Source organism: Camelus ferus, chromosome 10 (assembly GCF_009834535.1).
Source record: "Camelus ferus isolate YT-003-E chromosome 10, BCGSAC_Cfer_1.0, whole genome shotgun sequence".
Classification (NCBI taxonomy): Eukaryota; Metazoa; Chordata; class Mammalia; order Artiodactyla; family Camelidae; genus Camelus; species Camelus ferus.
In genome coordinates this window covers 55069433-55094744 of record NC_045705.1, presented here as the reverse complement: position 1 = coordinate 55094744, position 25312 = coordinate 55069433, and the positions used below count along the sequence as shown (strand labels likewise).

At 52.4% G+C, this 25312-nt stretch overlaps 1 protein-coding gene across 2 annotated transcripts; it reads right to left on the bottom strand.

The window, feature by feature from the left end:
• Positions 1–409: 409 nt before the first annotated feature.
• TRIM3 (tripartite motif containing 3) lies at positions 410–24065 on the bottom strand. Of its 2 annotated transcripts, XM_032489160.1 has the most exons (12): positions 23890–24065; positions 15879–16043; positions 9915–10146; positions 9539–9690; positions 9143–9323; positions 8120–8852; positions 7889–7992; positions 2967–3134; positions 2608–2776; positions 2288–2358; positions 1106–1246; positions 410–983 (listed from the first exon to the last, which is right to left on the bottom strand). In XM_032489160.1, exons 2-12 carry the CDS (start codon positions 16031–16033, stop codon positions 831–833), a joined length of 2259 nt encoding a protein of 752 aa, XP_032345051.1. In that variant the 5' UTR covers positions 16034–16043; positions 23890–24065; the 3' UTR covers positions 410–830. The 2 variants fall into 2 exon arrangements, with proteins under 2 accessions (XP_032345051.1, XP_032345052.1); XM_032489161.1 differs by lacking the exon at positions 15879–16043.
• Positions 24066–25312: the final 1247 nt, after the last annotated feature.

The following is a 25312-nucleotide window of genomic DNA, read 5'->3' as shown; positions in this document are numbered from 1 at the left end:
GCTTCAGGACTGAGCTCTAGAACTGGCCACAGAGGCTCCCACACCCAGCTCCCACCTGGGCTTGTCCCTGGTCCCTAACCCAGGCCCGGGCTTCCAGGATGGCCACCATCCCTGCAACTGTTCTCCTGGCCGCTGCTGGCTGTGTTCTCGGCAAGGGTCATTTTTCCAGGCTCCTCTCAGCAGACAGCCAAAGGACTTACTATTTCTACAGAAGATGTGGGCCTGGGGGCAGGCATTTACAGTGGCTGAGTCCCAGGGTTCCCTCTCTCTCGCTCTCCACTCCTGAAGCTTCAAAACATCAGGGCACATTTGGGAATCAGTCCCCTCCCTGGCTGCTTGCCCACATTTTAGTCCAGATCTGGTCCCGCCATCCCCTCCCCTCCCAGCCGGCAAGAAAACAACACAACCATCTTGGTGAACGCATTTATTTAATATGGGGGTGGGGTATTGCTGTCTCTGTCAGTGTGTACGGGTGGTAGGGAGACAACCAGAGGGACTTCTGCCCTGGAGTAAGAGGCTGTTCTGGCCCCAGGCTGGGGGATGGGGAGCAGACTGAGGGGACGGGGAGGTGTGGAGGTTGGGAGGGGAGGGTGAAGCTCTGCACACATCCTTGGGACCACAGTCCAGGCCCACCCAGTCACCAAAGCAAGAACCGAATAAATAAAGTGCAACCGTGGGGCTGGGAGATGGGGAGAGGGAGGCCACTGGGCGCGCTGACGCCCGCAGCCCACATTCAGTGCTGCCAGGTCTGGCCCACCTTCTGGCCAGACCATCTTGTCCAATCACCCCTATGTCCGTCCCTCCATGAGCCAGGCAGGGCCCCTGTGCAGCTACTGGAGGTAGCGATAGGCCTTAAAGCAGTGGTTGCCAGCATCAGCCACCACCACGTGGCCATCCGAGGTCAGTGCCAGGCCCTGGGGGCCATACAGTGGCTCTGCAGATGTGTTGATATAGGACAGGAAGGAGCCAGAGCTGTCGAACACCTGGGGGAGGAGTGGAGATTGGAGGCGTAGGTGAGATCAGGTGGGTGGCAGCATCTTGGGAGGGGGGTGTGTGGGGCCCAGCAGGAAACCTCCCCCTCATGCCATCCCTGGGCCCGCCTCACCTGGATGCGGCTGTTGCCCCAGTCAGCCACGATGATGTTCCCATTGGAGTCCACAGCTACTCCCGTGGGGGCGTTGAACTGCCCATTGCCCTCGCCGTGGGAGCCGAACTTGAAGAGGAACTCTCCGTCGGCACTGTACACCTGGCAGGGGGAGAGGGCTGGGGACTGGGGACCTGGCCTCAGGCAGAGGGCGGGGCTTTGGAAGAGGAAGAGGTGAAATCCCAGGGCTGAGGACCCCCAGATCTGCAGTTACAAACCAGTTCTTTCCAGGCTTCACGTCCATGCATCTCACTGCCTACTGGACATCGCCAGCTGATGTCCCTTGGGCATCTCAGATCTAACGGCTCATCTTCCCAGGGAAAGCAGTTCTTCTATGTTCTCTTTCTCAGTGATTGGCAACACCCAGGTGGCCATGAGTCATTCTCGACTCCACCTTCTCCTTTGCTTGACAGCCAATGAATTACCACAACCCGCTGATTCTATCTTCAATCTGTACCCAATACACATACTGCCACTGCAATGGTCCTCATCTGGATGATTGCAAAAGATTGATCTTCCTGCCTTTAGTCTCGCCCCAGCCAGAGCAATCTTTCTGAGACACACAGGATTGCATCACCCTGATGCCCGCAATCCTTCAGTGACTCCCTGTGGCTCTTAGGAAGAGAGGAAGCCCCTTAAGGGAATGAGCCAGCCCTGTTCTCACCTGGAACCACTCCCCTCCTCATATCCAGTCTGAACTACTTGGAATTCCTTGACTACACGGTAAGGGTTCCCACCTCTAGTTCTTGGCTCCTCCTGTCCCTCCTCCTTCTGGTTAATTCCCACTTGTGCTTTAGGTCATTCTCTGTCTCACCTGAATCAAATGCTCCTGCTACGCCTTCCCCCAGTTCCCTGCACTCCCCTATCACAGAATCTATCACATCACACTGTAATATCCTAGCACCTTTTTCTCTCCCCTACTGGACCACACCCCTCCTAAAAGATAAGGAACATATTTGCCTTACTCATCACAGTATTCCCAGCTTCTAGCATAGTGCCTGGGACAACGGAGCCATGCCATGAATGTTGACTGTTCAAATCAATGATCTCAAGGGAGAAAAGAAGGAAGTGAGGGGGAGAGGAGTCTTGTGGAAGAGGAAAGGATGTTGGGACAGTGGTCCTGGAGGGAGGGGGAACACTGACCTTCACTGAATGGTTATGGAAATCCGTTACTACAATCTCGTTCTTGTTGTTCACAGCCACAAAATGGGGCCCTGAAAATACAAAGTAGGCTCTCTGGCAGTAAGCTGGGATGCTGAGTGGGATGGGGAAGAGCATTTGGGATGAGAGAGCTGGGGTGCTAGGAGACGGGGAGGTCTCTGGGATGGTGCTACTAGGACACCATGAAGGGAGGGGTCCCCTAGGGCCAAAATATAGCAGGAGGGGTCTCTGGAGCTGGGGCACCCAGGCAAGCTCTCTAGGACTGGGGTGTCAGAATAGGTCTCTGAATTCTCCCCCAATACCTGCAAAGTGGCGGTCAGTGGCCCCACGACCCCCAAAACGGCCAACCAGCTTGCCATTGGGCTGGAAGGTAAAGACGCAGCAGGACTTGTTGTCGACCACAATGATATGTCCATTCCGGTCCACGGCCACTCCCTTGGGGCCCATGAGGCGGCCAGCTCCAATCTTGGTCTGGAGGAAGGGCACACCCGTTAGGGGCTCTAACCTGCCTGGTGGGAGAGTAGTCCCAGCCTGGCAGCAAAGCAGAACCTCAGGTTGGGGATGGACCAAGCATTCCAGGACCTGACCACCAGGAGGCACTAGAATGATCACCTCAGCTGGCCACCAGGGGTGCAGAGTAGAGTGACAGTAGGCCTCTCACCTTGAACTTGCCCTCAGGGGAGAAGATGCTGACCCAGCGGTTGTCGTAGTCTGCCACGATAATGTCTCCGTTGGTGTCCACCGCCACTCCTGTGGGGCGCTGCAGCTGCCCAGGCGAGCGGCCTCGGACCCCGAAGCGGAACTTGAACTGGCCTTCGTTGGAGAAAACCTGGAGCAGAGGAGCAAGGGAGGGAGTGGGCAGGAGGGGAGAGACTGTGGGCACAGAGGGAAGGGAGCAGGATCCTGAGGGAGGAGACCCCAGTTCATTCCTCATTCAGCAAGTACTTACCGACACCCTGCTGGGGGTACAGAGAAGACTCAGACACAGCCTGCACCTTAGGGGACATGCAGCAGAGGGGCGAATGGGATTGTAAGACTGTGAAAGGGGTGGGGGTGGTCAGGAAAGGCTCCAAGAGCAGGGGCCATCTGAGCTAAGAGCCTAATAAGGATGCTAAGAGAGGAACCAAAGTTGTCAGGTAAAGAAGGAGGAAGAAAGGTGTTTAAGCAGAGTCATCAGTGTGTAAATGGCACAGAGTCCAGTATGGACGCTGCTGTCCAGTGTGGCTGGATTGCAGCAGGCAGGCCCATAAAGAACAAAAGGAAAAAGATTTTATTCTGGGTATAATGAGGATTCACTGAAAATTGTGAGTGACAAGATGAGATTTGCTTTGATGGTAAAATAAGAAATAGATTTGGTATTTGTCCCCCTTGCCTGGCACAGAGCTCCTCAAACCCTCAGAATTTCTAGATTAATGGGAGTGTCTTCTGTCATTCAAAAGGAGACCTTTTGAGCTTATGCGAATGAGGAGACGTAGGGTGAGATCCCTGGATGGCTTCAGGAGGGGCTGGTCTCGAGAAAGATCATGCAATTGAAGAGCTGGAACTTTCAGCCCTGCCCACCAACCTCTGGGAAGGAGAACGGGTGGGAAGCACAGATTAAGCTCTCTAAATACTCTTGAACAACAAGATTTGATGAACTTCCGGATTGGTGCCAGGAGGGTGTGTACCCCAGTTCCACAGGAACCAAAGCTCCTACACTAGGGACTCTTTCAGACCTCACCCTACGTAACTCTTACCTGGCTGTTCATCTGTATTCCATATAGTAAACTGGTAAACATAATTAAATGTTTCCTGGACTTCTGTGAGCTGCTCTAGCTAATTAATTAAACCCCAAAAGTGGGTTGTGGGAACTTCCAATTTACAGCTGGTTGGTCAGTACAGGCGACAAGCCGAACTTTCAATTGGCATCTGAAGTAGAGCCAGTCTTTCGGAACTGAGCCCTTAACCTGTGGGATGTGACACTATCTCCAGGTGGACCGTGTCAGAATTGAATCAAATTTACAGGACCCCTGGTCAGTGTTCACTGAGACTTGGAGAATTGCTTGGTGGCGTAGGAAAAAACACATGGAAGCTTTTTCAGAAAGAGCACTCTGGCTGCAGGAAGGAGTCAGGACTGGAAGCTAGCCAACCAGTCAGAGGTGCTGCAGTGGTCCAGGTGAGAAATGACGTTGGCTGGGACCACTTGCTAGAGGGAAGTAGATGGACTCAAGAGACATGGAGGAGGAAGACTCAATAAGACTTCGTAGCAGACAAGGAAGGGGCAGGTGAGGGTAGGGGGATGGGCAAGGACTAGCCCATCCGGGCTGTGAGACTGATACGGTGACCTTGCTCCCTGACAGGGTTAAACCCTTCAAACTCCTGCCCTCTCCAACCTCCTCCACCTTAGCTGCCCAACACGCTCAGGTCTCCCCATCCTAAAAGCACCTGTTTTAATGCTCCTCTCCTGTAGAGTTAAGCCTTTTGGCCTCTCCTGCACAGCCAAAACATCACTCACTGCACACATCTCACACACTGCTTTGTTAGAGGCTCTAGAGACATAAGATGAATCAAGTCAGGGGCAGCACTGGAGAAACTGGCCTTGCTCTCTGATCCAAACTTGCTCCCTTCTTAATGGACTGGTCCCTCTTCTCCTGTACCATCCCCATTTCTTAGGCCTGCAGGGCTGTTTGAACTGGTCCCATCAATGGACATCACTCCCTCCTGATGTGGACCCTGAATCTTGCCCTCCCCTGGCTGATCAGAACAGCCTTTGGATTCTGCACTGCTCCCCCATGGTTGGACAGCACTTGTCAGCACAAGAAGGTAGGCACCATGGGCTGAAGAGCTGCTGTGAGAGAGACTTAGAGCTACCACCAGATCAGCACTGTGGCAACATGTCTGCCTCTTCCAGCCTCGGCAGCATAGTTTCCAGCTCAACACTGAGGCTTGGCTGGGGTGGGGGTGGGGGGCTGTCTTGCTCTTCCCATCCCATCCTGTCCCACCCCTTACACCTAGCCAACTCCTACTCATTTTCCAGTTCTCAGAATTTCCCAGTCACCTCTTCAGAGCAGCTTTTAATGATCAACTCCACTCCCTGAACCAACACACATACATAAAGTTAGGTCTCCATGATATATGTGTTTTAGCTCTTTTCATACCCACTGTCACTTCTGTGACTAAATAGCTCTTAAATATCCTTGTCCCCCGCCAAGGATGTAAGCTCCAGGTAAAGCAGGGACCGTGTCTGTTCTGTTCGCTGCTGCATTTGCAGCACTGGTGTGGCAAACTGGCACACAGCAAACATTTAACAAATGCATGAATTCCTCAGCTCAGTCTCGGACCAGAATCGGACAGCTTCAACTTGGATGCTGCACAGCAATCTCCAACTCAACACACACAAAAGCGAATTCATCAACTTACTCCCAGGCCTGCTCCTGAATGGCAACACCTACCCAGGGCACCCAGCCTGCAATTCTTGATCCCTCCCTTTGCCCTGACATCTGAGGGCTCCTGGAAACCAGCTGTGTTTGCTTCCTTATCTCTAGAATCTGCTGGTGCCCTAATTTGGTCCTGAACATCTTTCTCCTATGCCATAGTAGCAGTAAGCAACTTCAGGATCTGAGTCGAGTCGGGGGAGAGAGAAGCTAAAGCAAAATAAAGCAAACAAGCCAGTGATTCTGGTAAAGTATGCAAAGTACTATGGCAAAAGGCTGAGGGAGCTCAGAGGAGAATGTGATTAACATTCTGTCTGAAGGAAATGAGGACATTTTCATGGAAAAGCTGATAGAATTTCTAGACTAAGACAATCACACCAGGATGTTATACAAATCATATTCTTCATTCAAAATCACAAAATGTTTTCTCTCTTCTGTCAGCTGATGCTGATTCAGCACAAGGAGGGGATTTGCCACCACCAGAGCCAGGTCCAAAGGAGGAAAAGTTCAGAGGACTGCAATCCTCATGAACTAAGTAGGGAGCCATAGTCCACGTGGGAGCCTGGCCCATACCAGGCCTGAGGACCCCAGAGTAAGAGAAGGAGAAACTGCTTTGGAATCTGAGAGCCAGGCTCCTAGAAGCTACAAGGTTGGAGTGCGGTTGGGACCAGGGGCAGGGAGGATGGCTGTAGGAAAAACAAGCGTTCAGAAGGGACTGGGTCCTCCCTCTTAAGTCCCTACACTGTGAAACAAGGGACAAGCACAGCCTCCCCTTGGGGAGACAAAGTGGCACATCTTCCTGGGCCCCCGTAAGATTTCCTGGCACCTTCAGTTGGCTAGGTGGCCAGCAAGGGCCAGGAGGAGCTGGCATGGAGGTGACAGCCCTTTGGCAGAGCTGGATCTGTGACAGGGGTACCCAGGCAGCAGGTCAGTAAGAAGTTTAAATGTTCAGATGTGATGTAAGGATCTTCAGGGAAAAGTTTTGCTACCTGATAAAATGTTCCCAAGAACTGAAAGTTTATGGCAATTAGAAACAATCCTGGATAAAATCAAAATCCCACAGCTTCCTCTCCAAAGTCATTTACAGCGTGACCTCAGCTGCCCAACTCCTAATCGTAATCCACCTCCAGCCTCTCTGGGATCCTTCGAGTTCCCTGAACAACCCCTTCCAGTACCTTCCCACCTCCTGGCTTTTGTCTACAGCCTCCACCTGGACAATGATATTTTCAACAACAGCTAACATTAGAAGGCTCACCAGGTGTCAGGCATGGTACATTATGTCACTCAGTGCTCCCAGCAACCCTATGAGGTATTCTTTTCCTAATTTTACACATGAGTTCACAGAAGCTCGGAGGTGTCACATGACTTGTCAGTAAGTGGCAGAGCTAGGATTCAAGCCCAGGTGCCTGGTTTCAGAGCCTGAGCTTTTCCCTGCTCTACTGCGTCTATCACACTGGCACCCGCCACTAGGCTCTGCCCGCTCCTAGGCTCACAACAGGGAACAGAGAGAGTAAAAAACATTTTCTGGCTTTAAGGAGCTGGAAGTACAGCAGAGGCCTGTCCATTCATGTAGTGGGTGCTTTACTCAGGGGAGTGAGGCTCTGGGAAGGCCAGGGGCAGGACCACTTATGAGACTGCACTACAGTCTAGCCACTGGAGGTGCCCCTTTTCACAAGTTACCCCAATGTGACTGTCTAGTCAACAGGATGTCTGCAGAGACTGACAGAGACAACACACATTCTGGAGCCACACAGGCAGTAGGAAGATAGCAGGGGAGGGCAGAGCCTGCATCCTGACCATGTGGTGGTGAAAAGGGGAGAAAGTAAGCCAGCCAGGTGGAGGCTTAGGTGGAGGCAGAGGGGAAGGAAGAATGAACCAGCTCTTGGGGGTCCAGGAGCTGGTCGGGTCTAAGCCACAGCCTGGGAGGTAGGGGCTGCCAGCAAGGTCAACCCCGGTGCCTAGCTGTGAACGTGTTGGTTACTGCGCAGCCAGTGAGGAAGGGGTGGCAAGTAGGTGGGTGAGAGGTGGTGCTATGATTCATTGCTTGTTAAGGAACCCTATCTGTAGGGTTTCATCTTTCAGGAGGTGACCTGTATACTCTCTCTCTCTCTCTTTTTTTTAAGAAGCTGTAACTTGAAAACCTTTATTTTGGTGGTGGGGGAGGGCTTACCTGGATACATTGGTTGTTGCTATCTGCTACCACTATGCGGCCGCTGCTGGCTGCAGACACACCCTGTAGGTTGGTGAATTCACCCTTCTCCCTTCCTCGACTGCCTGTGGGGAAGAGATAGGATGGAAATTAAAAAATTCACAGTGAGGTCATTTTGAGCCTCTGGCCCCGCCCTGTTCCCTACTCCCGCCTGCGCCACCCTCATCTGGCTCTGCCCTTCGCCCTCTGTACCAACACGGAAGACAAGCTCGTCCTCAATAGGGTTGTCCTTCCGTTTGCCGCCGGTGCTGTACATGGAGCTGGGCCTACGCACTGCCTTCTGCCGCACGTGGCTGCCAGGGCCGCCGGGGGACTTGACGCGGCGCTTGACATCGTCGGGGGAAGGTGGCAGGTCCCCAGGGCGCAGGGCACGCACGCGGAAGGGGCTGCCGCGCACCGGCTGTCCATACAGCAGCACCGAGAGGAGCAGCTCGCCTTCGGTGCGTGCCGTGTACACCAGCTCGTACGTGCCATTCTTGTGGTCCACCACCGGCACGGGCAGGCGGGTGCCGTCGGGGGCGGTGATCTCCGCGCGCAGCTCGGCGCTGCCTGTGCGCACCAGCCGCCCATCCTTGTCTTTGGTAGTGACGGTGAGCGAGGCAGGCTGGCCCACCAGCGCCTGGCGCAGGCCCTCGCCTGTGGCCACGGTTTCATGCGCAGTGGCGCTCGTAGTGAGCAGCGCGCCCAGATTGAGCACCGAGCGCCGCAGCCCATCGACCTCGAGGACCAGTTCCAGCTGCGCATTCTCGTGGGGCCGCTCCGGGAAGGCCTGTGCCGCCAACGCTGCCAGCCGCTCTCGCATGTGCTTGCGCACCAGCAACACCTCTGGGGCTGAGCCCAGGCGCAGGGCCTGCTCTGCGAAGCTGCAGCTACTGCCGATGTGTTCCTGCCCCTGGCGCAGAGTGTCTAGCTGCGTCCGCAACACCTGAGGAGGGGTTACGGGAGGACTGGGTGAGCAGACTGGTCAGGGAGTGGAGAGGGGATTTTAGGCGAGTGCCTCTGATTCCTGCTGAGCTTGTAGTACTATGGCATGAAAAAAATACAAGAGGGTGAGAGTGGACAAGGGACAGAGATGCCCACAGCACCTATGGGCCACGTCAGGAGGCAGAAACTATAGACTAGGGATGGATGCACATGTGTGGAAAGCAAGGGAAGCATGGAGGCAATAAAGCCATTTCATGATTGACGGTGGTAGGATAGGGTGGGCAGACGCACCTTCTGCTTGGCCCCACAAATGGCCTCCAGGTCGCTGACCAGAGCCTGCTTGCGCTGCTGCAGCGCTTGCTCCAGGTCCTCGAAGGCTGCGCTGATCTGGGCCAGGGCCTCGGCCTTGCGTTCCTGCAGCTGCTGGCTGATGCCCCCCACTAAGGCGATGGCTGCGGACAGCTGTGGCAGTCTGGGGAGGGGAAGCGTCTCATACCGGGGTCACCTGAGGGTGCCCTTACCAGACCATTCCTTCTCTCTACTGTTGCCGTCCAGGACTCCCCTTCCCTGAGACCCCCCTTCCCTCCCTGAGAATTTTGTCTCTCCCTCCCCGGGACCCCTCCCCTGTCCCTGTTAAAACACCATCCCGTAAGGCCCCACCAGCCAGGGTTCCCGCCAGGTGCCTACCGGCCGCGCACCGCCTCGAGCTGGCGCTGCAGGGCCGCCTTGTGCTGCTCCACCACGTCGCGCAGCAGCACGGTGCCGTGCTCTCGGTGCTCCCCCGCGCGGCACTCGCCGCACATGGCCGTCTCACAGGCCTCACAGTAAAACTCCATCGTCTGGCAGCATAAGGACTCTAGTCAGGCAAAGACTAGACACCAAACTTATTTGTCCCCTCCCCTCCCTCATCTGCCCTCCTCCCTCTCCCCTTCCAGGTGCGCCCCTCTACCTGGACCGCTTATCCAGAGAAACACCCTCTCACCCACAGCCACTCGGCCCCTCCCCCGACCTCTCCTGCCCGCCCACCCCAAGTCCTGGCCTCACTGGGCCTGCTTGGGCCCACCTTGCCTTCATGGTTGGGGCAGGAGAGGGGGCGGCCAGCCACTGCGCTGAGGGGATGGGGGTCCTCGGGGTCGTGGGCCCCATCAGGTGCCTGCTGCATGGCCTCCATGAGGCTGCTGATGAAGAAGTTGTTCTGTAGTGCGGAGACGCCCTGCTCAGGGAGGATGGACGTCTGTCGACACACTGGACAAGACAGCGTCAGGCTCTGGGCAGGGATGTAGTTCTGGAGGCATCTGGCCAGGGAGGAGGGGGAATCAAAGGAATGAAGGGGTGGGGCTGTGTCCGTGCACCCGTCCTCACACCTGCCATGGGTGCCAATCCCTCTTCTCACAGGTGTGCTGCTACACTTCATTTCGAAACCTCTGGTTGGCACGTGCATCTTGTCTTACCAGCAGGTGTAAAAGGCCTCACTCCTCACATCTGAGTGGAAACACATCCCTGAAGTCTCTCAGAAGAGCAGATATATCCGCATTCCTCACAGTGTGCACAAACAGGGGTTCACCTTTCACAGGTGTTTACAAACCCTTCTCACAGAAAATGTGTGAAGCCCCTCCCCCACCCCACTAACTCATTAAACATTTACTGACTGCCTACTCTTGCCAAATTTGTGCCAGGCTCTGGGGATACAAAGATAAACCACAGTGCCTACCTCTAAAATACTTCTAGTCTACAGAGAAAAAAAAGTTGCAGAAATAGAGCTTATAGAAAGAGAACATGTAATGATTAAATGCATGGGTCCTGGAGCTAGGATGCCTGGGTTCAGTTCCCAGGTCGCCTGTTACACTGTGTGAACCCTGACAAGGTATTTAATTTCTACGAGCCAAGGATCCTTCCTTTGTAAGACGGAGACAGCACAGGCTTTACAAGATGTGGAGAATTAAATGTAAAGTGCTTACATGCCTGACTCACAGAAAGCACTATGTATTGTGGGCTATTAGTGTTACTTCTCATTAAGGTAAGGAATACAGTAGATGCAATGATACGGAAATGCACAGAAGGGGCATTGGGTCAAGGGTGGGTAGAGAGGGTAGCCAGGGAAGGGCTGCAAAGGAGGTGACAAAAGCAAAATCTTCATGGACAGATAACTGTTAGTCTGGCCAAAGAAAGGTGCAGGGAGAGGAGGCAGGGTGTCCAGATACAGAAGGTAGCAGAAAAAGCACCCTCCAGGTAGGGAATTATAAGCAGTTTGAGGTGGCTGGAGACCAAGTCGAAAGCAAGGAATGGTAAGAGAAGTCTGGAGAGAGAGTCAGGGGCCAGCTCACGGAGGGCTCCTGGGCCACACCAAGGAGTTTAGAAGTTACCCCAACAGCACTAGGGAGTTGCAGGAGCACGGTATCGCCAGCTCTACACTGTATCAAACTCCCCTTCACTGCCTCTGCGCAGAGGGTGAAGGTGAAGGTGATGAGACAGCAGATAAGGGGTAGCAGCAGCAGCATCCCCAGCATCCAACTGCCATTTATTAAGCGCTCTGTTTGTTAATGGACTCGGAAAGGGTAAGTGGTCCAGGGTAACAAAGCTAGTGAGCACTGGAGCCAGACCCAAGGCAAAGTATGTGCTTAACCAAGACACTCTTGCAATAGTCTAGGCAAGAGGTGAGGCAGACCTGGATCTAGGCAATAGCAATTTGAGAAGACCAAGGTGGAACAAATTTGAGAAGTATTTAAGAAGTACAGCCAGCAGGAGGTGCTGTTTGATTAGATACGGGGAGTGAGACATGAGTGTTGCCTCCCAGATTCCTAGCTTAGGTAACTGAGTGGATGGTGGTGACAGTCACCACGATGAGAAACATAGAAAGAGGAGTGGTTAATAGGGAAGTTCAGCATTGACCTGGTTGAGTTTACTGAAACAGTGGGACATCTGGGCAGAGGGGACCAGTAATTGGGAAGAAGCCAGGTTAGAGATGAGTATGGAAAGGTCATCAACATTTAGATGGCCTCTGTAGCCATGGGAGAGGATGTGGTCGCCAAGAAGGGGCATACAGTGCCTAGAGCAGGACAGAGCACTCAGCAAGTACTGAATGAGGAGAGCAAAGAACGAGCAGAGAGGCAGAAGCAAAGACAATGTCAGGGCAGCAAAGTGAGCATGCAGTTCCAGAAGAAGAGAATAAGTCGTCGTCAGCGGCAAAAGCAGCTAAGAGTCAGGGAAGGGACGGACTGGAATATGCCCGTTGAATTTGGCAACTGTAAGAGTACTTTTATCTGTAAGGAAAAGAGTGAGTGGAGTGGTGGCAGAAGGCAGGCTCACTGTTGCCAGTTGAGGAGTGAATGGGAGGTTGGCAGTTTGACTGAGGAGGTTGAGGGACTGGCTGGCAGCTGGGAGAGACAAAGGGACAAGGGGGAGTTCTTATCTGTGTGTAATGGGTGCATGGAGCATGTTTATAAATTGAGGAGCGAGTAGAGAAGGAGAGGGGGAGAAGACTAAGAGACATGGGACAAGATCTGGGGATGGGAGAGTGGCTCAGGCTGGCCTGAAGATGGGGAGTGGACCCCATCCTCTGGATGGAAGGAAGAGAAAAGAGAGGTAGATGTACTTGAGCACAGGGGGGCAAAAGTAGAGGATGCCTAGCTTGCCTCAGGCAAGATCAGCTGCTGAAAGTAAAGGGGCGGGGTGGTCCCGGAGAACAGGGAGGGGAGGAATCTTACTAGAAACAGGCTGTCGGCAGCTGTGTTCAGAGACTACAAACTTGTGGAGGGAAGATCTGCATAGTGCAAACTTTCCCACGTCCTCTATCTCTTCTCTGAAAGTTCTCTACATCTCTCCATCTGAATTAATTAATTTTTATGTATTTAACCAACACTATGTGCCAGGCACGATTCTAAGTGCTTCACAAATATTAACTTCTTTGTGACCTAGTTTCCTCTGCAGTCTCCTTGAGGTTAGAGTGGTTTTCGTCTCATACTCCACATTCCTCAGGGCCAGAAGGTGGGGTTGAGTCCTCCCCGCCCCCAACTGGATCACTTCTAAATTCTTCTTCTTCTTCGGCTCTGGAAGCTCGTGCCTTCTGCCTCCAACACCCCTCCTTGATATTGTCTCCACTGACTTCGTGGCTGCTTCTCCCCTTGCTGAAGTCTTTCTTCTGGTGCACTCTCTTCCGTTATCCATACCTCCACTAACACACCCTCCTGCCATCATCCTCAGTGGCTCTGACATCTATAGGGTGACCCCCCCCCCCACTATCAAGATTTTAGTACCTCAGCCTCCTCACCCCACTGTGAGCTCTTCCTTCACTTCACCTCAGCTGTCCACTCCCATGCCCCCGTGAGCACCACCCATATCTCATCACCCATCACTGCATCAGCTCTGAAATCTGCACTTCAACCATTCCACTCCATTCCCCTGTAGCTTTCTTCCCAGCTTGCTGAACCTGGGGTTTTCCCTGTGAAATACCTTCCAAGTCAACAGGATCTCCTTCCTATATGTTGTGCATACTTGGCTTAGGATGGTTTCCTAACTGATTTCCTGTTTTCACTCTTGCATCTCTGTAATCTGTTCTCCACACAGCAGCCAGAGTGAGCTTTAAAAAAATCTAATTTGTGTCACATTATTTCCTTGCTAAAAAAAAAAAAAAAAAAAAAAAAAGCTCCAGTGGTTTCCCACTGCATTTAGGAAAAAAAATCCAAACACTTTTCCTCAAATCCCCAAACTCCCTCATGAATGGTTCTGACTCTTTTGGACCTCACGTCATCCCACTTTCCTCCCCACCCAGTCACGCTGGCTTCTCTTCTGGTCTCTGAACATGCCCTGCCTACTACTTCTTCAAGGCCTTTGCATGGAACAGTTCAAAGATGTTCCCATTGCCTAGAACAATCTGTACACCTGTTTCCTTCTCATCCTCAGGTCAAACGTCACCTCCTTGGGGAAGCCTTCCCTGATGACTCTACGTAGACTAGCCCCTGGCCCAACGACCCCCACTTACTCCGTTTATTTCCTGCAAAACACTTAGCCCAAGCTGTGACTCTCCTGCTTGGTTATTAGCTTGCCTACTGTTCATCACTGCCCACTGGAGCATAAGTCTTTGAGAGCAGGGACCAAGGGATAAATGAATGAATAGTTAAGAGAGAAGGCTCTGCAGTCAAACCCGTATTCAAACCTTGACTATTTACTTGCTAGGGAGCCTTAGAAATATCTCTTAATTACTTAACGACTCTGAACCCTAATTTCCTCCTTTCTAAAACGGGGATAATAAAGTATCTGTTGTGAGGATTAAGTAAATCAATACGTGTAAATCACTTAGCCAGTCCCTGGCAAATAGTAAGCAATCAATACATGGTAGCTATCATTGTAATTTCTCAGGCACTGATTTTCTCCAGGAGTGCTCAGTGATCTGAGTGTAGGAAAAGGTGCAGAGACGTCCAATTACTGCTCTGATCCAGGATCAAGCTTCTGCTGCGTGGGTTTAGAAAAGGACAAAGGTGTGCAGGAATTGTGGTGGCTTGTGGTCCGCCATAGGATCAGGGATGGGTAGGAAAGAAAGGGAGGCCAGGAGGGAGCTGGTGGCTGGGAGAAGAGGGAGCAGTCGAGGGTGCTGGACGTCTACATCCAGCCAAAGCTGGTGTAGTGAGAGTGGGGCAAGGAGGGCCAGGAGTGGGATACTGGAGTCTATAACCATCGAAGAAGTGGTGTTATTCTGGGTGATGGCAAGATCCACACTGTCACTGGTAGAGAGTCTGACAGGTGGCACAGAGGACGTCCCTGGAGAAACAGTCAAGAACTGAGAGGCATAAGTGGGTAGTGAAGTCACCAGGCTGATGAAAGAACTTGGAATAGGAAGGAAGGCTGAGACTGTTTCCAGATGAAGAGGAGAGAACAGTATGGCTGGAATCTGAGAGAGCAGGGCTGGAAGGGCAGCCGAGCCCACTCTGTGAAGGGAGGAGGGCGTGGGAGGAGGCGATAGTGAAGAGACCCAGGGACCAGGACCCTCTAGACAGCAATGAGGGATGAGGGCTGGAGAGAGAATACTGTCAAAATACAGAAGTGATTATGCATAAAACCCTGCAAAGGCTTCACATGGCTCTCAGGGGAAGAGCCAAATGCCCCGACAGGTCTGCAAAGCCCCTCGCAGTCTGGCCTCCTCCACCCAGCTCTCCAGCTCCATCCCACACCACACTCCACCACGCTTGCTCCCCTCCAGCCTCGTCGGGCTCCCTCCAGGACCGCTGACCAACACAGTCCCTCACACCACATGGCCCTTCCCTATGTTCTGCCTTCTGCCTGGAAGGCTCCTACTACTCCCTTCATTTAGTTAACCCCCAGCCAGCCTCTGGATTGCACCTCAGGGAAGCCTTCCCAGTTCTCTAACCTATAACAGATCCCACCTAAGCTCTCACTGCTTATCACTTTCTCTGCAGCACTCATTAAGGGTGCAATAGGACAGTTATCTGTAGTCTGGCTGTATGACGATTTGATGACTATCTTTCTGCTTCACTCTACTGTAAGTTCTTTAAGAGCAAGGATCATATCTAGTTTTGCTTACCACTGCCTGCCCAGTACCTGGGACAGGTCTGACACATCATAGTTGCTTGATAAATAAATATTTGTTGAATGAGTGAATAACAGATAGAAGCCCAGAGGCTTCTTGCCTTTCACTCAGTGCTCAGGATGACAATGAAGCCTGGGGGACAGACCTAGCTTCGAACATCCTCCCACTGGTCCCAGACTTCTGGTGCCAAAGCTGGTTGAGGGTCTCAGCTCTGTCTGATTTCTCTGGTGGGGTTGAAGGCTGCCTTGTGGATGGGGAAGAGGCAGAGATGGCCCTGTTCTGGGCAGGGAGCACGGCCCAGTGTTAGGAACCTCTGGTCCTCTCACAGGCTCTTGCATCAAAAACTCGCCTTCTGCAGGTTGGGGTTCATCTGCTCCCTTCCACGTGTGCACACAGTTCCCTCACCTCTTACAGGTTTACACACATCACTCCCTTCTCCAGGGGGCCTGCAAGGCCCTCATCCCTACCTGGTACACATGCCCTCACCTCTCACAGAAGGTGTGCAGGCAAGGCAGGACCTTGGGGCACCGGTATCGATCCAGGCAGATGCTGCACACCAGGAACTGCTTGTCCATCGGCTGGACCTCTGGACCAGGACTGTCCTCCCTCTTCGCCATGGTGCCCACGGATGCTCCTGCCATTCACACTGGCCTGTGTATGGAGAGATGGTCAGCTCCAGGGAAGCCAGTGCTCCCTCTCTCCACCTGATCCCCACCACTCAAAACCCCGGCAGAGCGCTAGCCTCGTTTCTCCCGTCAGGGAAGGAGCAGGGTGAGGCAGGTGGGCTGAGTGCCCCACTCCCACTCCAAGGATACAGCTCTGGATAAAAGCACAGGGTTAGATTGGATTTCAAACCTAGCTCAGCCTCTTCCCAGCTGTGGGACCTTGGATAATTCATATACCTTCTCTGAGCCTCAATCTCCTAATCTGCAGTTATGGGAAAAGTAATCCTCACCTCAGATGGTTGTTTTGAGAACCTGCAACAGTGCGTGTCGAGCGCACGGCACCGGGGTGCCCACTTTCACTGGCACACCCACCCTTCGCCTCCTCGCCATCCCCTCAGACCCCCGCAGGAGACCTTCCTGACGGAGTGTGTCTCCTCTGACTACCCGCAGCCCTTCTGCCCGTGCTCTTACCCACCTCACAGCACACTGCCTGGGGTCCCCTTCTTTTCCACACCCATTCAGCATCCAGGACTTGTGGGTTCTGCCTCCCAAATATCTTATCCCCTTTTCTCCAACCGCACAGATATCACTCCCAGTTCAAGTTGTCACCAACTCCCTCCAGCGACACAGCAACAGCCTCCTAACTGGTGCCCTTGTCTCCTCGCCTGTGCCATCCCTCTCGTGGTGAGAATGAGGCTTCTAAAACACAGATTCCATCTTGTCACTAACTCCCTATTTAAATTCTTTCAATGTCCTCCATTGTCCAGAGGACAAAGTCCAAACTCCTTAAATTGGTCAACAAGGCTTAGCTTTGTCTGGCCCATATCTCCCTCTAAAACCTCATGTTTCATGATTCCGTGAGCAGTCACACTGGTTTCTTGTCAGTTCCTGGAAAACTCCTTGTTCTCTTTTGTTTCTGGGCCATCACACATTCTGTTCCCTCTGCCTGAGATCCTCTTCCAGACCTCCCTCCCACTTTGTCTGGTTGACTTCCACTTATCTTTCAGGTCTGCAGGTAAATGTCACTTCCTCCAGAAGGCCTTCCTTGATTTCCTGACATCTGGCTTAGGTGCTCCACCTCTGTATCATTCTGCACCCTGTATTTCCTCCATACCAAACCCTTATACACTATACTATAATCTTATTATTATTTCTTTACTTCCTCCACTGTATGCAGAGTTCTTGAGGGTGGGCATTATATTTTATTTTTTCATTCCTAGCACTTAGCTCAGAGCCTGACATAAGAACTCGCTTACAGTTATTGAATTAAATTCAGTAATTCAACAAGTACTTATTAAGTGCCTGCTTTGTACAGGCACTGCGGATACAGTTAGAAACAACAGATATGGTCACTGTTCTTGTGGTGGGGAGGTGGTGGCAGAAATTTTTAAAGTAAATAAACAAATAAATACCTACGTACAAATTGGGGGAGGACAGTGCTATATAGAAGAAAAAGATGCTATGAGAAAGAATGCTTTTTTGATTGAGTGATTGGGGAAGGTCTTTCCAAGCAGGAAACTTTTAGGCAGCACTTTGAGGAACAGAAGGAAAATGGTAGGGATGAGAGTGGGGGCATCAGGGAGTGAGGGAGGGAAATCATTGCTGGCTGAAGGAAGAGGATGAAGGAAGGTTCTTAGGCAGAAGGCTCACTGAGAACCTGTAAGGACCATATGGTTAGAGCGAAGGGAATAAAAGGCCAGAGGGGAGTTTGGACAGGCAGGGTGGAATGAGATCACAAAGGATCTTGATGTTAAGAATCTGGGTTTTATACCCAATTGGGAGGGAAATGATACAATTCACAAAAAATAAAAATAAAAAGCTACTCCGGCAACTATGAGGATTGAAGAGGAGTTAGGGATGAAGCAGGGAGGCCACTGGGGAGGCTACCCCAGTTCTTCAGGTAGGATGATGTTGGGTATTGGCAGAGCCAAAAGCAAAACGGTAGACTGATTTGAGAAATACTCATGAGGCTGAGTCAAAAGGACATCACGATGGACTGGATGTGAGAGGGGAAAGGAACGGCAGTAAGGACTCCCAGGTTTCCCCCTTGAGCAGGTGGTGGGCTGTACCCAGAGACAGTGGAAGCTGAGCAGCTGCTTTGGGCCATTCCATTTTAGCCATGCTATGTCTGAGGTGCCTGTGTGATACCCAGGTAGAGATGTCAAGTAAGGAACAGAATACAGGAGCTCAAGAGACAGGTCTGGGCTGGTTATTGATTCAGAAGCACTGGCATAATAATGACACTGAAGGCAATGAGGATGGATGAGACGGCTGAAGGCCAGAGAGTGAAGAGTGAAGGAGAACCCAGAGGGATGAGAGGGAGACTGAGAGCGTGGGATCAAGGGAACCAGGGGAAGAGAGTGATTCAAGAAAGAAGGAGCAGTGAATTAAGGTGAAGACTGGAGAGTGTCCCCCAGATTTGGCTGTAGTGGAGTGGGAGGGACAGAAGCCAGGTTAGAGTGATGGAAGGATGAATGGAGATGAAGAAATTAACACAGCAGATACAGACAATTCAGGAGAGAAATCTGGCCATGAAGGGAGGCAGAAAGACAGTCAGATTACTTCAAAACAGGCAGTCAGTGGGAGCAGGTCAGCACTATCTGTACCCAGCTAGACACACCATGGGCCTCTCTAAAGACAATGCATGAATGAAGGATGAATGAATGAATGGACACAGTGGGGCCAGCCCAGAGTCCTCTCCAGGTTTGGGGTGGGGCGGGAGAGGGGCTGGGCTGCATGTGCCTTAATGTTTATGTGAGGGTGGACATGGGTAGGGTAGGAAGGGCATCTCTGGGCATATCCTCTCATGATGTGGGCACTGAGATTCTGAGGTTCTTTCTCCAGATGTGATGGGTTCTGAGTCTGGAGACTTCATAGGAGGACAGCAACACAGCAGGAGGACAGATTGAGGGTTGGTGAAAGGAACAGAAGGCCAGAGCCAAGCTGAAGCTTCTGTTTGGTGAAGGGGAGGGCTGGGAGGAAGAGTAGGAGTGGTCTACTGGGCCCTGCTGGGGCAGCTGGATGGCAGGCTCCGCCTCTCTCCAAGCCCAAGGGGCTCTCCCAGCCTGTTACCCAGGGGCGGGGATTGGGCTACATCCAAGCAGGGACAGCTCCTCCCTCCCTTCCCCTTCCTGCTTCAGTTCCCCACCCAGACGTGCTGGGCATGTAGCCGCTGAGGTCATACCCCGGCCTAACTTACTAAGATTCCCTTCCTCTCCTGGGCTTCGACTCCCACTTCTCCCATCCCACTGTTCCTTAGAGGTCCTATAGGCCTTGGTTTAACTGGACTGTTTATCACAGCAGACACTTGGAAGATCTTCAACTCAGAGCTGAGATTTCACTGTCCTTCCTCAGGCTGCCCACTGGCACCCCTGCATCCCTTATCCCATCCATCTTTTAAATGAAGGTCTAAAGACACCTCATTTCCTCATTCAGCATTCATTCAACACCTTTGCTGGGCCTGGGGATACAAAGACAAATAATTGCAGTTCAGCCTTCATGGATTCCACAAGCTAACAAATAGATTACAGCAGTGCCACACGGTGAGACCTCTGATGGGGAAACAGAGATTGCTCCAGGAGCACAGAGTCACCTAACCAAGATCTGGGGTGGGGGAAGAGGGTACTGGAGGTGGGAGGTCAAGGGAGCTCTCCAGAGGAAAGGCCATTCAAGCCGAGAGCTCCAGGATGGGTAAGAGTTCCAGACAGCACGGTGCCTTCTGCATCAGGAGGCTGAATCAAACCCTGCAACAGGGGAGGGCTAAGAAAGGAGACGGAGCAGTGGGTGGGAGCTAGCTTGCACAACACTTTGTGGGCCTTTTTAAGGAGTTTAGGACCTTGCCCTTCCCTGCTAGGGGATTAAGGGTTTACCCAAAGAGCAAAGGAAACCTCGATGTGGGGGGAGAGAGGGAGAGGGTTAAAGAATAGAGTGATAGACAGACAAGAATAAACTTTTGACTGCAGTGTGGAGAATAGCTGAGAGGGGTCACCATTAGAGAGTTAAGAGACTGCCATGATATTTGAGAGGAGAGATGGTGCAGACTTCATTAGGGGAGTAGCAAAGGAGAGAAGCAGATTTCATAGGGAGGAATCAACAGAACTTGGTGACTGGTTGGTCAGAAGTGAAGAGCAGGGAAGAAGAAAGAATGACAGATGATTCCTAGTTTTTTGGCTTGAAAATTCTGAAAGATGGGCAGGGGGATATGTTCAGTGTTTAGTAAGGGGAATCCAAAGTGTCTATGGGACATTGGAGTGGAGAGGTCCAACTGGCAGTTGGAAAGATAGGCTGGAGCCAAGGAAAGAGGTCTAGCCTGAAGACATGGATTTAGGAGCTGTTGGTGTAGAGGTGGTGCCTGAAGCCATGGATGTGGATGACATCACCCAGAAAGGGTATACAGTAAGAAAGGAGAGCCTCTGACTGTTTACAGGAACCTCAACATTTAAGAGACAGGCCTAGGAAGCAAAGCCTGCGAAGAAACTGAAAAGGTGTGGCCAGAGAGGCAGGAGAATCAGAAGAGAGATACCATAAAAGCCAAAGGAGAAGAGAGCTTCATAGATAAGAGAACAATCTTCATTGTGAAATTATGCAAAGAGTTTCCATGCTCTAAATCTCCAAAGAAGCTGTTATTAACTTAAGGGAGTGTGGTTTCCAAGGGCTGGAGGAGAGGAAGCCAGATCTAGGGGGCTGAAGAGGAAGTTGATGAACAAATGAGGACAGCCTGCACTGATTCCACTGGCTCTTTGACATCTGCAAAGGATGTGTTTCAAGGCTTTTCAGTTTCCCCAAATTTTCAAACAGCACCTAATATCCTCCATGACTTTCTCCTGCCACCTCATGAGAGTCCCAGGACACATGATTTACACAGTTGTAGAGCTAGGTGACCAAGACATTGTTAAAAAGTGGATGCAAGAGGCCAGTTAGGTTCACTTGCTTCTGAAAATGACTCACTCCTGTTCACTAGCCTCCCAATGCATTTGATTGTTTGAGACCTCAGCAAAATGACAAATGACTGCAGGTTATAGTCTTGGGGTTTCTCTGAAACAGATGAAGCCTTGGAGGAGGTAAAGTCCTCAAAGCCAAGGAATCCTTTCAGTAAGATTGGCAGGGAAGGAAAGTGATGAAATCTGCAGCTACCATCACCCCCCGGCCCCTACTGCCAGACTGAGTAGGTGAATGAAACATTTAATCAGCTGATCAACCTATCAAACAATCAAACTTCCCTGGGCACTCTGGACAAGGCCCTTAAAGTGGTTACTGGAGACACAAGTTGAGACAGACACACTCCCTGTCCTTCACAAGTTCTCAGATCAGTGTGGGAAACAGACATGGAAATATCTAACTGCAACGTCATAAATGTCATGATATCAACCTCTGGCAGCAAAGAGGAGGAAGTACCTAACTCTGAAGGTGGTGGAGGAGAATAAAGAAGGTGTGCTCAGTGGCAGAGCACATGCTTAGCATGCAGGAGGTCCTAGGTTCAATCCCCAGTACCTCCATTAAAAAAAAAAAAAAAAAAAAGAAGGAGAAGAAGAAGAAGAAGAAGGCTTTCAGAGGAAGGGATATATGAATATATGAGCTGGCTCTTGGGGGAAACATAGGAGTTTGATAGGAGTTTGATCGGGAAAACAGTGAGTAAAGGAACAGAAGCATGAAAAAGTAAGAAACACGGACCAGCTGGGCAAGGAGCAAGACTCAAAAGGGCAGAGGCTGTACTTGATGCTATCACGACCCACTCGATGTGAGTTCTCCATTCGCCTCTCCGGCTGTTCCTTCACTGTCCATTCCTTATATGTCTAGTTCCTCAGGGCTTTGTTCCAGGGCCTCTTCTCCCCTCAACTTTTATACTCTGCCTGGGAAATCTCACCATCTCCCATGGTTTCAGTTACCATGCACTTGCTAATGACTCCCAAAGCCTTATCTCCTGTGCAGAAAACTTCCTTGAACCCCTATATATTCAACTGTACCTTAGATATCCGTACATGGATTATGCACACAGACTAGTCTAAAACTGAATTCACTTCCCCCTAACCTCGTCTTCCTGTTGCATCTCTCATCTCAGTAAAAGGCACCACCATCCACCTAGCCTACACCAGCCAGAATCCTGGGAGTCTTCTCAATTCCTCCTTCTTTCATCTTTCAGGTATAAGCTATGACTATATCCTTGATTCTGCCCCTAAAATGTGTCTAAGTTAAAAGGTCTGGAGATCTAGGAGCTAGTCCTGACTCTAATTTCACTAATGCAAGGTAAGACTCTGGACAAGTTCCTACTCCAATCCTTTACTTGTAAATTGGGGGGAGGGTGTCTTTTTCTTCCCCAGATCTGAGATTCCCAAGGTTCTCTTTCCAGCCAAAGGTCCCTACAGATTGTAATATGTGCCCCTGATTACATCCAATCCAGTACCACCTTGAGTATGTGATTACTGGTTTCCCCAGGAAGGCTAGGTGTGCTAGAGAGTGGTTGTACTTGCCCCCACCTCCCTTCTGAAATAAATATTTGCTGAGTTTAGGGCACCCATGACACTCCCTCGGGGCACCCTCCACCCTAGCCATATGGTTTTGCTGTTTTTCTGAACACAGGCTGTACTATACCAACCATGGGCCTTTGCTCAAGCTCTTCTCTCAGCAAGAATGTCATTGTGCCCTAAGTGGCTGAGGCAGCACCTGGCACACAGAGGGTGCTCCGTATATATTGGTGACAGCAGAGCCATGTTTAAATCACTGCAGTTCCCTCTCACCAGACAGAGAGGCAAAAGCAAAGGCAATAACAAGACAAGTGAACAAAGTTCCAAGGAACAAAACCTTTACTTAAAGAAGCTCTCCCATAGCATAAGGTAGTAAGTGCTCTGTCACTGGAGGCATGCAAGCCAAAAGAGGCAGGGCACCTGTCAGGCCTGCAGCTGATTCCAATTCTGCAGCAAACCAGAGCGCTGCTTAGGGGATGAATGGGCACTGATGAGCTGGACAGACAGGTAGGGAGAAACCTGTGAAAAAGACCTCTGCACCTGCTCCAACCTCCCAGCTCTCATCCTCACTGGGGCCAGTCCTGGCTTTATGAATTCCACATCAGAGACCCCCACACCAGGAACAAGCCCAGGGCCCGACTTCAGTGGATTGACTTCCCTGGGGTGCAGCCTGCCCCTCCAGCCTGCAACCATCTGTCCCTGCAGGTTTGCAGCCCATGATCTGAAGCCAAGTCCAGAAGGGAGGAGGCCAGAACCAGGGAGGAGCCCGGGGTCCTCCAGGCGGGGCCCAGGCTGCAGGGGAAACAGAAGGGTCCTTTCCTACAAGAAACAGCCTCCGGATGAGGCTTCCTGTCCAGGGGGCAGTGCTAGAGGAGGAAAAGGTGTCCTCTATCCCAGCCGGCGGGCCTCTAGATGCCTGAGGAGAATGGAGCGGGTAGCAAGGGGTGAAAGTGTCTGCACCAGGGAGAAAGGAACCCTTCAGACAAGCTGGGCCACAAGATTCCAGAGTCTCACTCAGCGACCCCACCCGCGCCCCCACCCCCCACCATCCTCGGCCGCAGCGTTCGACACCCTCCTCCAACAAACACAAGCTCCCAAACCCCGCGCTCCTCCAAGGAACCGTCACCCATCCACCCGCGCCTCCCCCCTCAAACATGGACCTCACGTGAGCAGCCACAGCCCGAAGAATCCCCCCACTGCTCTCACGGACAGGGACACGCCTCACGTGGACAGAGACAGGCACAGCTCTTGAAAAGCATCTGTGCCCCCACCCACAGACACTCGGACAGACACACCGCTGCTCGGACCCAGACCGAGACCGAGGCAGACAGGGATACAAACGCACCCCTGGGGGCCGCCCGTCGCACTCACCGCGGCGAGGCAGGATGGAGGGCCAAGGCCCTGACTGCGGCCACTCCGAGGGGCCCGCGGCGTTGCCCCTGCTGCCAGCGCCCGTCCGCCCAGCCCTGCCCGCGGCGCCGCCCCACGTCCCGCGCCTCCGCCTGTCCCCGCGCCGGCGCCGCCGCCGGACCCGCCGCACAGGCCGGAGGGAGGGGCCGGGGCGGGGCTGCGGACCAGCCTCGGGAGGGGGCGGCTCGGAGACCGAAGACCCACCCACGCCCCGCCCGCCGCCGCGGAGGCCCCGCCCGCTCCTACCCTCAACCCGCCCCGCTCCCCCAGTCCCCCGAGGCTCCTGCGGGAGCTGCCTCTGCGGTCGCGCTGGGGAGACCCGTGAGCAGGATCCTGGATCCCGGATCCTCGATCCCCGACCCCTGCCCACTGCCTCTGGCTCCCAACGGCTCCAGGGAAGGGCAGCGTAGTAGGTATCAGGGACTGGGCTGAGGCTTGGTCAAGAAAATCCCTGGGTAGCAGGGATTTCGGACTCTGGGAGCGGGTCCCGGCTGTCTCCCGGAGGTGCCTTTCCAGGCTTTCTTGAGGGGACTCCTAAGGAATATGCTAATGTGGTCTCTCCTGAGCGGTGGCAGACAGGGATCGTCTGCGCCTCGTCAAGGCTCTCTGGGCGGCGGAAGGGTCCCAAGATGGAAAGGCAGTACCCAGAGCTCTGGGAGAAGGGGCTGACGGGGTAGAAAGGTTGGGGGGTCTTGCCTTGGCTCGAGGTGCCTGGCTCTCCCTAAGGAGCCCCCTCGCGAGGAAATTATGGTTCAGACCATCCAGCGACTCCCTTCCTCACTTCAAAGACCAGAGCAATTCTCAGAATCATTGCATTGTGGAAAAGCAGCCCCGGTGGAAAATAATAAAAAGTACAATAACAGTTAACAGGGACTGAGTGCTTATTATGTGCCAGACACAAAACGAATCACTTTACATATATTATCTTCTTTAATACTCATAATCTTAATAGGTAGTTTCTTTTATTAGCCGTGTTTTGCAACGGAAAGAACTGAGAGCCCTTGGCACCCCAGACATTAACCCTGATCACTCAGCTAGAAAGTGCTGGAACCAGGGTTGAGCTCTGCTTGTAGCTCCTGCCTCCAGTCACCTGGAGACTCGGTATCTTTCATGCTGAAACCTCCCCCACCCCGACCCAGTGGCCCATAAGATGAGGGGCTTGTATGTGGACCACCCTACCCAATAATCAAGCTCCAGTCAGGTGACTGAAGGCTGACCAAAGCCCAGGAGGCCTGCCTGGGAGCTGCAGTATGTGTGACAAAAGAGCATAATCAGACTGCGTGGATCTCAGGGCTATGAGAAGCTACTTACTGGATTTCCCTTTCCTCCAGATCCCCACAGAGGTAGGGGAGAAAGCTGAAAAGTTCTACAGCACGCCTTGGCC